At 43.0% G+C, this 13,491-nt stretch overlaps 1 protein-coding gene across 2 annotated transcripts in view; it reads left to right on the top strand.

Annotated features, from left to right (window-relative positions):
• The window catches only part of chchd3a (coiled-coil-helix-coiled-coil-helix domain containing 3a), a 56,238-nt gene that overhangs the window by 5,065 nt on the left and 37,682 nt on the right, over positions 1–13,491 (top strand). For both annotated transcript variants that reach the window (XM_031858870.1, XM_031858869.1), the window contains exons 4-5: positions 2,185–2,278; positions 10,432–10,612. In XM_031858870.1, the coding sequence (XP_031714730.1) occupies positions 2,185–2,278; positions 10,432–10,612 (275 nt within the window). The remainder of the gene's footprint in view (positions 1–2,184; positions 2,279–10,431; positions 10,613–13,491) is intronic.

The following is a 13,491-nucleotide window of genomic DNA, read 5'->3' as shown; positions in this document are numbered from 1 at the left end:
TTGACCTAATGTTATGATACTAAGGGAATGGCCATTGGTGCATTGAGACATTAATGTGAAACACGAAACAATATGATATTCATACAGCATATTGTTGAGTCTCTAGACTCCAGACAGTTCTCTCGCAGGTACCTAAATTACACATTTCTGGACGTCTCACCAACACAGCGCTATTTCTGTAGACAGTCATAGCATATCATCTGATTTTATATTTATGTTCCCTATATGGCGGAGTCAAGATCGTAGCCCAACAGGTTTGTCTCTCCGTCGTAGTTCTTAACAGAGTCGTAATTAGACTCTCCTCTGCAGTGGGATCAATGGAGCTTCTGAGTGCTGTCAGACATGATGGATATTATATTCCCACCCTCTGGACAGTTGGGCGGCAGCAGTCTCTGTCTTTGAGGATGCACCGTGTAGCAGAAAAAAAAAGTTGTCTACTGTCAATCAACGCCTCCGCTCGCACGAGTGTCTCCTCTGAAACCTCCCGCTACCGGCTGCCTGTTCGTTCGCCTTACTGTACCCAACAGTTGTCATGCTGTGAGTTCTCGTCTTGTTTTGTTTGCAGCAGAAGAGAAGAGGCTTTAGAGGTTGGATATCAGAGACAGGAATAAGTTAACTGTAGTCTGAGAGCAAATTGGGTGTGATAAGAAGAAGAAATGCTCGCTAACTTGCTGAGATCTGATGTATCCATGACACTAGTTGCATAAACTTAAGCCCCGTCAGTCAGATCACCAGTATCACATATTTTGTATTTAATTAGTCACATTATAAGTGGACTATCATTTTAGTCTTAACAAAGATTAGAATACATCAAAGGCACTTTTTAGACAATCACAAGAAAATGATATTCCTTTTAAAACCAAAACTCCTTTTTTTTTTTTTTTTTTTTTTTTTTTTTTTTTTTTTGCTACTGCCGCTGAGAAAATATCAATTTGAAGCCCAGAACTGTCGACCGAATTGTTTTTCTTCTTCTTTCCCGAGGAGAGGTTTGTCGAGTGTCATCCTGTCTTTCTGTCCACGAGGTATCTGAAAAGCCTTTTAAAAAGATTTCCTGGACAACTGGTGAAAAGGCTTTGGGCCATGTAATATTAAGGACATTTAATTAGATTATGATGTTGTGGATTATTACGCTTTCTTTTGTCAAAACGATGAAACTTAAGTAGATTTAGGCTTTACAAATCCTAATTATAGCTAATGGTGTGTATGTATGTGTATATATATATGTGTGTGTGTGTGTGTGTGTGTGTGTGTGTGTGTGTGTGTATATGTATATGTATGTGTGTCCACTGGCCTGCTGTTACCACATGTTACCAGGTAATAATGGACTCTGACAATAGGGATTATCCTGTCTAACTAATGCAGTGGCAGAGTAATCTTGACACACTCAGACACCCCCCCATCACTGCAGTGTCGCAGCACACCGCATGGCACTTCTGTCTTCAGAGCACGTTTTGGTCTGGCATCTTTACTTTCATGCTTAATTACCTGCCAAGATAGACCGGTGGAGGCATGGGATCACGCATGTATGACGTCCCTGACATGAATATATGTAGATAGAGTGGTGCGGTGCTGGGGTTTAAGTGTGTGTGTGTTTGTGCAATATAGGCAAGTTTCTGTATTATACGCCTCAATATCTAAGGGCCTTACTGTTTTTGGCACACACACACACACACACCGTACATCATGGCAGCCTGAGGGCCACAATTTCGGTCCCACCTCTCTTCATTCACAGCTAACAGAGAGAACACGCTCAACTAGGGCTGCAACTTACTATTATTTTAATCTGATGATTACATTCTGGATTAATTCATTATTTGGTGTATGAAACATCAGAAATCGGTGCCAAATGTTGCTAGTTTCTCAACATTACCAACCCTAGCTTTATCAAAGTAGTCTTAGGTAATTATTTTAATCGTTGCAGCTCTAGCAACATCCCAGACCAATCTGCTCCAGCAAAACATACACTTCTCAATCCTAATCATAGATAAATTCTTCATTTTGAGCAGCAGATCTTCTGATTTAATGCAGATTTTTCCAACACCTGTTGGAAAAATCCCCAATTTCTCTCTTTTGTTGTTTTTACTTTTTTAGAAAATATGACCCAATATGCTTATTAGCAAACAACAGCTGTCTACCTTTCTCTTTTTCACTCTCTCTCTCTTGCTCTTGTCTTTTTGTCCCCAGTTGATGAAGAGGCCCTGAGGAAGAAGCTCACTGACGAGCTGTTTAAAAGCTTGGAGCAGGATAGGGCAAAGGCAGAGCAAGAGCTGCAGGCCTGGTGAGACGCATGTACACACACACACACACACTCACACTCTTCGCTTCTCTTCTCCCTTACCTTCCGTCTTCGGATCATGACAGATTGAATCAGGGTACCGCACCTTATGTCAATTCCTGGTCCACGATTTCATTAGAAAGCGAAGACATTTTCCGATGTGACCGTTTCCCCCCTTTCATTAATATGCAGAAAGGTCAGCACCAGCCTTTTTCCGATCCCCGCTGTGTTTCCAATCTGCTTTTCTTCCGAAGCACATCAGCACTTTTTTTTTTTTTTTTTTTTTTTCCCCTCCCTCCATCTCTGCTTCTCCTCTCCTTCTCCGGATCAATTAATCATGCCTGAGAACGGAGGGCGCTATCCTGAGGTAATTTCCTGGGTGTTGAGTGGGTGATCCATTAGCCCTGCCTGATAAAGAAACACACTGTTCATGTCAGGAGCACCTTTCTCCTCTCGTCCTCTCTCCTCTCCCCTTCTTCTCTCTGACCCTAAAGAAGCAGGTGCACGTGCCATAATGGTGTTGCGCCCCCACTTTAATAGTCTTGGATGATCTTCAGCAGACCCTGGTGAATGAACAACTGTGATTAGCCACTAAACACACTCTTGTACTGTATATGGGGGGGGGGGAAACACAACCTTTCCATATCCAGGAGGAGGTAGTGTTAGCCTAGCGATTAGCCTCCATTTTGAGGCACATTCAAGAAGAGAGAAATTAACAAGTGGTTTTGAGAAATCATTTGTCAATTGATTTTTATTTTTTGTACATAGCTGCTTCCTGCAGCTCACTTATTTATGTCGTTTCAGAGCAATAAGTGCCGCAGAATTACACCCTCCTCGCGATTAACTGAATTCTCGGTGGCTCGAGCCCTCAATTTGTGTTTGTGTTCGGCACGGGCCGCGTTTCCTCTGAAGAAGACTTATCGGAATATGAAATGTTAAATAAACAATAATTTGTTAGCCAGCACTTTTGTGTATGTATGTTTTTGTGTGTAGAAGCATATTAATATCAGTTTTTAACGTGGCCTTGTTTGTTATTTCTCATTTTGTCACGTCATTTTTGTTCCATGTCTGTTTTTTGTGTGTGTGTGTGTGTGTGTGTGTGTTTTTGCATGTGTGTCCATTTTCCAAGATAATAGTGTATGCAGGCAGTAATGCATGGGACAGCCATCAAGATGCATTCTGGGATTTAAGGAGAGCTTTAAAAGTGCCGATCAGTGGTAAGGTGTCTAGAATCAACACGTATTAGAAAAGAAATCAAAGCATGACACAGAGACTGAACATAAAACTTTTCCATGCTAGCACAGCACTATCCGTCAGTCTCGAAAAAGGGCTTTCACTCCTTTTTTCTTTTTTGCCACAGCAATTGAGCTTTTCTATTCATTTGTAGTAATTTCAGTTAAAGATGACTGGTGCTTTCTTTTAATTGAAATATATGAGAGGAACATCTGGGCTGTCGAAGAATAATTAAATTGCGACGGTATTTCACCTTCCCACAGTGCAGGCAGTAATTACAGAGTTTTTGGGTTGTTAAAGGCAAACGAAGTGAAGTGATTGTGGCCTTTGCTGTGTTGGAAGACTCAGCAAGGAAACTGATTGGCTGTAAACTTGAAATAAGAGGTAAGAAAAAATAGTGTGAGCATATCAAAGCTCAGCAAACAAGACTGCACAGTGCCACACTAGTTGTAGAACCCTGCAGTGTAACTGCTGCACAGCTTGAACACAAGGAAATGGAGGAATGTGTGAACCCCCAGGTCATCGGGGAAAAACAAACACACACACACACAAGAAACATGAGGCCAACGTCTCAAGGTTATGTTCAACCCCAAAATACATAAATAATTCATGCACGTTATTTCACAATAGAATAAGAGTGTTCAATTGAAAAGCAGTAAAAAAAATCAGCTAACTGCCAAATTTAAGAGTAAAAAAAAGTTATTCTTTTTTTTAAGAATATTAGTGCTGAAAAGCTCCCGAACACTTCAATCTGTTTGTGTGTTAAATGTTATTTCCGCACTATACTCTATAAATCGTCCATTCTAACAAGGGCCTTTTGAGCAACAGTGGTGTTGAGAGTATGGCAGTATTTCTTCTGTTTGGCTTCAGGGCCACAAATGAACTCCAGAGATCTGGCTTTGCATGTTTTGCTCTGGTCGGAGTGAAGAAAGAGCTCTGCGAGGAGTTCATTTGGGTGCAGCCTAAACTCATTTGTGTCAAGGAGCGGCTGCAGGGAGCAGATTTGCCTCTGCCACTTCTCTGTGAGGCATCAGAGCAGAACGAGTCAGAGGAAGGAATAAAAGAAAAGGAAGGGATGAGGGGAGATGACTCTGACTGTCCCTCCTCCCTCAACCTGACTCATCCCGTGTCACCACTCGAGTCGTCCTCTCTGGGCAATTCTCTCCAGAGTTCCTCTACCTTTCCCTCCTTATCTTGTCTTCATATTCCTCGCTCAGCACCTTCCTTTCTATCTTCTGTGTTTCTCCAGCCAATCTCCATCTTTTGCCTGTTTCTCAATCACCCTTCTCTATTGCTCCTTCTACCTCCTTCCCTCTTTTTCATGTCTTCTTCCTCCCTCTCCATCAGTCTCTCTCTCCCCCACCGTGCATAAAATTCATTTGTTTGAATGTCCAACTTTAACACTTAAAGGTTAGTTGTTGTGAAACTTCTGCCCATTATTTCAACATGTTGTCAAGCAGCTTGTGTTGGCAATATAATTGTGTGTCAGGCTTTTGAGTGGGAACACTGACCTTCTCCCAGAGCGTGTCTTTCCGTTACCCAGCCGGCCTGTTAAATTCCTTATTGCCCCCTGGTCAGACGCAGACCGATAGTCCAGTTTACATATTGTTTGTTTATTTCTTTTCCTTTACCTTTTGTTCACACAGAAATACAAGCACTGTCCTGCACAAACCTCCAACTTGTTATTAAAAATCAGTACAACCAGTTTGTTATTAAAAATCTAAAAGTTTTTTCCCCTGAATCCAACCCGAGTTAGCCAAGATTGTGTCTGGGAAGTTAAAAGTATGTATCAGCAACATTGCTAGCGTTCTCTCACTGCACTTGCACTTACTATTTTAGTAATCCAACTATAAAGCACAGAATCTGTTTCTGTGTGTGGGTATGTCAAGAACCGTTCTTGCCATTCACTTCATGCAATGCATGTTGATGGGGACCCAAAAGAGAGAGCAGTGGTAAATCTGGTGCAATTTAGACACGCGACACATTTAATATCAATAAAAAACTTTGAAAATGCAAGCTAACAGGCTATGTGCAGCCGCGAGGGCGGAGCTTCAGGGCTCTGTGGACTGACTTAAAGCATGCACTTCTTCACAACACCGTAGATATCACAAAGAAAACCATAGCAGTCAGCTAATAACCAGCTGATGAACCCTAGCATCCAGCTACTGCCCATCTAGTACCACCCTGCGAAACACGCGAGCGAACACCTGGAAACAACCACAACAGTCTATTTTCACCCTGCAAACAAACTAGTAGCTACACCTTGCAATGTTTTAGTAACGATATAGAATACTATACGTGCACCAAAACACATGCATCCTCTGGCTTCAGCAGTCAACATTTCACACCTTGTACATTTTCCTGTGCTGCTTTTTCCTACTCGTGATATCTCTAATGTATACTATGATCGTTTTAATGTTTCACTACCTGCATGAATAGATTTAATTCCCAAAAAAGCAATTTCTTCCAATTTCTGCTTCCTGCCTCTCATAAGCCCGGCGATATATACGCGTAACAGAGCTGCCGTCCCCAGCGTATAAGGCCGTTTGAAGTGTCGGTGAACTGTACATTTCGAAAAATCCGCTGCTTTGAAAAACTATATGATCAGCATGTTCAGTACTGTAGCCCGCTGCTGACCTGTTCAGTAGAACATGGCGGTTATTGACTCAATCTCCGAGCAAATCTACCGTCTGTGGCTCGTCTATTACTCAAGCTGGTCTTATGCAGAACAGATGGTATCAGTTGGAGGGAGTTCAATACAAACTTCGAGTCATTTCTCTTATAATTCCAGTGTTTAAGCTCCATAACACCCCCTGTTAGCTACACAGAATAATACCCATCAGGCCTCTGAACTCATTCCACACCAGTCTTTGTGTTCTGCCTCTTTAAGTGAATGAAATGGTTGGAAGCTGGTAGTTTGAGCTTTATGCACGAGGTATGATATTTAAAGAGAGTGAGAGTGACAACGATATCCACTTTTTGACAGTGTGCTTGCTCATAGCACTAAGAACATCGCGGGTGTGGGTAAATTAGAGCGGTTTGCAAAATAGCTTTTTATGTTTCTTCTGCAGAGTGGGGGCTCCTCTAAATCCATCTTCTCCCTGTACTGTCCTTTGTTCCCCACACACACTTAATTATAACACGGCCTCGGCATTTCGTGTGTGTGTGTGTGTGTCATGGAGAGTGCTTGGCTCCATAAAATATTCATGGGCAGCATTCAGCGACATTATTCCTAACATAAATATTGCATTGGGCCTTTAAATACCTTTTGTTTCAAGGCGCTTGGGTCGAGTCCGGACAGGTCTGTCAGAATCGATCCCGCCAGGCAGACGGGTAGATGGTACGTTACCGAGACACACCTGTAGATGACGGGTAGACGGTACGTTACCGAGACACACCTGTAGATGACGGGTAGACGGTAGATTACCGAGACACACCTGTAGACGACATTAACAGGGTGAAGAGCTGAGGGGAGGGACGGAAAGGAAAGATAGAAGACATTGTTATTTGTTTGAGGGTAATGATATTTGAAATGATTCTCTGTGGAGGAACAGGTGATGATGGATTTGAACCAGCTCTTGTAGTGTTGAGCGCCCGTCATTTTCCACCATGCCTGAATTTTTCCTTTGTTGATGCCCTGACTATAGTTACTTAACCCAAAGTAGCAGTATCGCAGCTACTCAACCTATGAATTTTCCATATAAACTGCCACAGATCTAATCTGTCGGCTTCAAAAGATGGTGTCCTAAAATAGCTTGGAGTATTTCTTTTCATGGTCATCTCCTGAAAATACCGAGTCACTTTCTCGCACCCCACTCCTTTTTTGAACGAAGACCTCACTGTCTTTCCAATGCTTCTGTTTCCAAGGCTCGATCCACTGAGCCATCAAACACACAGGTTACTGGGCCACGATTATCCTCACTTTATAGCCAGTACTGGGGCCAAACATCATCCACTCATCCTCTGAAAATGTTTTTAGGTGCCGTCTCCCCCCTCTCTCTCTGTCTGACTCCATTCTCCATCCTCTACCTCAAAGCCCCCCCTTTTCCGACCCAGTGCCAATCTTCTACAGTCGAATGAAAAATGCGTCCAATATCCCAGGGACAGGGCAATAATGAGTGGAAAGCAATAGAGGTGAAGCAGACAGATGGCATCCGGCTAGTGATAGCAGTCTTTGCTTGGGTTAGCACTTGTGAGGAAGTCAGTCGAGGGGACTTTTATTTTTTGCAAGGCTGTCTGTTTTCTCCCCCTTTGTCTCACTCGTCCAGGTTGTAGCTTTTGTTCGCCATAACATTGACATGTTTCAGTTTACTTTCAGGTGATAAGTAAAGCTAACAATGTTCAGTTTTTTTATTCTTTTTCAACCATTTCTTTGAATCTGCATCAAAATCGTGGCATCTTGGTATTTTTTCCTCTTTCTTAATTAGTATGGTTCAGCTTTGCCTCACTGTCTGTCATGTCTGTTGTTCCGTTGCGACAACCGAACGGGTAAACAAAAGGAGCTTTTTGCACTCCTGAGTGTCAGTGCTGCTGACAGGTGCGTAGGAGAATGCCGGTTGTCCTGAAAACATCTGCACACATTCAGCACTTAAATAATTTAATGAGTGCAGGCAAAGTTTTTGTGGCAAAGCCTCATCAGGCACGGTGTACGTGAATTTGCTTTGGTAGAATGTATTTTTATCGTACTGTAGTAATAATTGTTACTATAAATATACTGTACATCTGCCACAAAGGTCTAAATTCCGTGCTACAAAAGGTCAACTGATTGCTAATGCTCATCCGCATGAGTACCGACAAAGTCCATTTCTGAACAAAAAAAGCACCTACGCTGTCACTTCTCTGTTATAGTAGCAGCTGAAGCTTCTTGAGTAAAGGTAGCTTAGGTGCATTAGCGGGGCAGGCAGGCAGGCAGGCAGGCGTTGATTGTGGGGAAATGGTGAATGTAAAAGGCCATTAGGAGGCTCCCTGTGTGTGTGTGCGTGTGTGCGAGGAGTCGGAGCCCGATGATGGATGGAGTGTGCTGACGTGTGCAGCCCACTGGACTGTGAGACTGGACATGGCTGGTCTCTCTCCGTCTCCCTCCATCTCTCTCTCTCTCTCTCCCACTCTCAGCCTCACTCCCTCTTTGCTTCACTTCCTCAGGGCCAAACATGTCATGTCGCCACCGCTCGCTCTCGCTCCGTCCTCGCTCCCTTTTTCCTGTCTTTCTCCCCTCCGTCTCCCCCCCCACCCCCTTTGCTCCCTGACATTTAGTGGTGTTGCGGGGCAAATGGCAGCTTTAAGACATCAGACCTATTTTTATTAGACCTACCCGTCATCTGCTCGAAGCCAAAGGCATCGGGATGGTGATCAGTGAGAGCGGTCTGTCCGTCACGATTCCTCCCCGTCTGAATGTTGTGTATTCACAGGTGAGTGGAGGGATGAATGAGATTTAAAAAAAAAAAAAAAATAGAATAAAAGATGAAATCCTTTCACACTGACGGATCAGTGGGAGTAATAATATAATATCAAGAAAAGGAGAAGAAGCCACATACCACACACTTGACAACCAGGATGAGCGATGCACAAACCTGATGAGTCATGCATTTCTCTTGAGTGATCATTAATGCAACAAAAAGTCTCCTCCCTTTTTTTTTTTTTTTTTTTTAAAGCAACTTTTAAAATAAATAACTATTGTGGTTTCCACTGTAGGCATCATACATAAACTGATGAATTAGACCTTTAATCTACTGATGGATCACAGACAGTTCATTTGAATGTAAAGGAATTTAATATTGAAACGTTTTTGCTATCTGGGGAATAGATCACTAAACCAGTCGGCATCACTGTCAGGCAGCTAACTTCTCATCAAGGCTGTCGTTCAACGCCATCTCAGGGTTTTTCTTCGGCAGAAGTTTATTAAAGATCCTCGTCATCTTTACTCAGTCTGTCATAATTGTCAGGCGCTCGCTCTGTCTGCTCGTGTGTTTATTCTTCCTCATGCCACCGCTGTTTGATTCCTAGCAGAGGAAGACTTTCAGCGTTTCGGGGAGACGTCGTTCCTTCTCTTCTCCAATCAAGCACGCTGTCTCCGACGCCGGGTAGGGAGTGCGTTGCTAGGCAACTATGAGAGCCCAGTGACAGGGTTCAAATGGTGGTCCTGTATCTGCAGAGAGCGCGCTGCCTCCGTCTACATCATTGCTTCACTGGGTTGGGGAAAACGGTGCTTACTCTGTCTATTAATGACATTCAGATTCCTCTTGAATGTCAATTAGTCCATTTTTTTTTTTTTTTTTTTTGACTTCTCAGTGTTTCCCCCTCTTTGCAAGCAGTGGAATACCACCGACATGTGTATGGATGACAGGGTTGAAAATCAATACACAATTTGTGACCTACATCTATGCTTCATTAGCACTGCACTTGCATTTGTGAACTTTTAATTCATTTGTGAGACACTGTAACACCAAAGATACTTGGATAGATAAAGCTTACTATCACGTGTCCCTGAAGCCATTCACTACCTGTGTTTAACAAGATGATCTTAACATTTTGAGCAATATAGACCTGTGGTTTTTTTTTCAAAGGTTTTTAGTTTCAAAGTTTCAAATTGCAAAACTTACCAGAAAGAGCTTATGGTTCACCATACAGTACGTAAAGACACAGGGACCTCGGTCTGCAGTGCAGCAGACGATGCACAACATACTGTGGACTGCATAATACACTGAACACTAAAAATTTGAGTAGCAAGTCATGCATTATAGAGATAGCTGTAGGAGAAAGAATAGTGAGTAGCATATATGTTGTAGTGTACAGTGAGGTGCATTCTTCTTATTATACCCTGAGTGCAGGTTATATGAGGTTGTGCAGGGTTTTTCATGAATGTATAACGTTTAGAAAATGGGTTAAAACGTGTTTTAATCATGTCAAATGTTGATGCTCCACAGGGTTGAGGCGGAGAAGGCGCGGGCAGCAGCCCAGGCTCAGGATGACGCCCAGTCCATGGTGCAGGCTGAAGTGTCCAGGATCCTGTCTGTGGAGCGGGCCGCAGGCCAGGAGAGCATCCAGCAGGCTGTGATAAGAGAGAGGATCGCCACCGAGGACGACAAGCTCCGCGCTCAACTCTATGTAAGTCTGGTTTTTAAACGAACACGCGCGTTTATATACGGCACGCTATTGTGAACTTTGCCATCTTATTTCGTCTTGTAAAACAGTTTTATACGTTTTCGCTCGCCACACTATCAAACAGACATTGAGCATTTTAACTGCCCGACCTTGTAAACGTGGACTCGGCGATGCGAGCGATTTTTACATGAAGACGGGTCATTTTACTCTCGCACGTTGCTGCTCTATCACGCAGACACATGGGTGATCCTCGCCTGCTACAGTGACAAATGTTAGGGCTGTGAGTGTTTGAGCAGTAGTACATAGAACTGTCTTGACTGTGTCGACACACACACACACACACTCTCCCTCCACACACACGTTGTTTTTTTCAAAGCTTAATCTACATAATGCAAACTCAGGGTGCAGTTTAAGTTGATTCTAAAAGAACCCCTCTTTGCTGTATCCACATCTTGTGGTTTGATATGTTTGCCTTCGTTTTGGGCGGCCTGTGTCTTTATTTCCTGTAAATTGCCCTCGTAAACATTGTCAGATGAGCGTTCCTTAACACACACACACACACACAGGCAACAGAGTATTGTTTTCAAAAAGAAAACACATTTTCCCTCGAGTGCGGCTGCTGTTTACAAACCTATGCTATTGATTATATAGCTCATTTCACACGCTCATCGTCATAATAGAACAATGAATCATTTTGTAGAGAGAGAGAGGGATGGAGGGAGAAGGAGCGGAGCGTTGACGTGATTCCATGCCGCAGGACAAGTGTATGAGGGATCCCTCATTTGGAACTGCGATCAAAACGAAAGGGAGAAAAAAGAAAAAAGGCGGCGAGGGAGACTCATGATGTCAAGTGTTATTCCCTTCAGCATCTGAGAAGAAAGCCGCTGCAGTTGTAGGTTTTCTGTAATTTAATTTCTGTTGTTTTTCATCAGGAAAGAGAAAGGACAAATGGTGGGAGGAGGGGGGAGCAAGGGCAAGCGTGTTGCACCTGCTTAGTATCTGTAAGATGTGAGCAGCACCGTGGGGGGGGGGTTCTACTGAACTGTCACATGAGGAGAGTCCTTGTGCGTGTCATTGCCTGCACACTCCCGAAGTACCGACTCCTTGTACTTAAGAGAACTTTTCCTCCGGTGCGCCGCGAAGCTTTTGCTTGTGGGCCCAGGGCTAACCTTCGGGCCATTAGCTGCCTTTGAGACTACAGACAGCTGCACTGCGGTGGCAACGCATTCAGTATGTGACTGAGCATACCAACACAGTCATATACAGTCTTTGTCTGTAACTTATATTTCACACACGCGTTGCAGCAGGAGTTTTTATTTTTTTTACTGTCTTCACAATTGTGCGAGCGTGCCCGTGCCATAATTTCCTCAGTTTGAGCCTTCTTTTGGAGTTGCTGCAGTTTTAATAGAAGCCGACAGGTTATCAGTGGAGGCACAGTGCCGCTCGCACCACTCATGTAATTGTCAAGGCAGACGCTTCCACACAGCTACCGTTCCTTTCAACTGGAAATGGACTTTTCCTTTTTTTAAAAGGCAGCCTCTCGCCCAACCACCACCCATTGTCATTTCAGTCCGTTTGTCTGCTACACACGGTGAACTCGTCTTTGATGAAACATAACGCATGTTTTAAGGTATTTTGTCTGTGTGTGTTCCTGTCTCCTGTCTGTCTGTCTCAGTGTGAGACTTTATTTATTTTTACTCCAAAAGAGAAAAAACAAGAGCAGAATGATGTCAAATTTTACTCAAAATATGCCCAACAAATCCCATTTATATTTACAAGCACATCAGCATCGGTGATTGGAAGGTGAAAGTGGTTCCGATTGCTGGGCAAAGTCGATAAGTTGATCGAGAATAGAGCTGCAGGGGGAGGTTGTGGTTTGCTGTGCTAAGCACATAATCTGGTGTCTGATGGAGCTTTCAGAGGTGATTTGTTCAGTCCTTCTCCCAGTAAACCTGTTAACACCTCATGTATTATCTTATAGGCTACACTGTTATGTCCTTGAGCAATAATCACTATATAAGATTAAGATTAACTCTTTTTTTTAATTTTTTTTATCTCCATTATTTTTTTCCATGAAATATTAAGCTTGTTGGCTGAATCTCACTGCACAAAAACAGTGGGCTTCACCCTTATTTGATAGAAACATTGGATCTTTTCCTCTGATTAACTAAGTGAAAAATATACTTTCAATCAAATATTGATTCTTGTGGCACATTATTCTCCAGTGTTCCCTGAAAACCACTGAAACAGGTGAGAGTGTTTTGGAAACTGCTGGATTTAGCTCAACCCACGAGCAGCTTTGGTGTCAAAAGAAAGTATATTTTTCAGTTGTGAGAAGTGAAAAAGTTCAGAGGGCGTCGACTACATGAGTAAACATTGCATCTGTCATCCATCAATCTGTCTGTCTTACTGTGGAGGACTGGGTTTTTGTTTCTGTTGGTTTTAATAAAGACAGAAAAGAGAAACGGGAAACAGGGAGAGAGAGACTGATGTCACGCAAGAAAATGTCCTCAACTGGACTTTGTCAAGGCCACGAGGAAGCTCTGGAGGAGTGATTTTTGAAATATGAGCAGCAACAACGGTGTAATGAAGCAGGCTGCTGTCTTAAACTATAAGATCATCTGTGGGAAATAAGGAAAAAAACATTGCTTTCCTGTAAGAACGAAAAAGAAAAATAGAGTACTGTAGGAAGGTTAACTATGAAGTCAGAACTTAGTATTGTTGTTGTGTCTGTGACCTGAGCCTCTGCTCTCATGTTCATTGCCACAGAAATAACATTTGTCTACTGCAGCTGCCGGTGTGTTCTTTGTCCAGCGTAGTATTGATTTGTCCTCCTCATTAAGATACAGGTCACGGTGAGCAGCAGAGGACCCCATACAGCC

This window comes from Anarrhichthys ocellatus, unplaced genomic scaffold, assembly GCF_004355925.1.
Source record: "Anarrhichthys ocellatus isolate YVR2014 unplaced genomic scaffold, GSC_Weel_1.0 scaffold21, whole genome shotgun sequence".
Taxonomy (NCBI): domain Eukaryota; kingdom Metazoa; phylum Chordata; class Actinopteri; order Perciformes; family Anarhichadidae; genus Anarrhichthys; species Anarrhichthys ocellatus.
The sequence above is the reverse complement of the archived record's forward strand: the minus strand, read 5'-3'. Positions and strand labels throughout refer to the sequence as shown.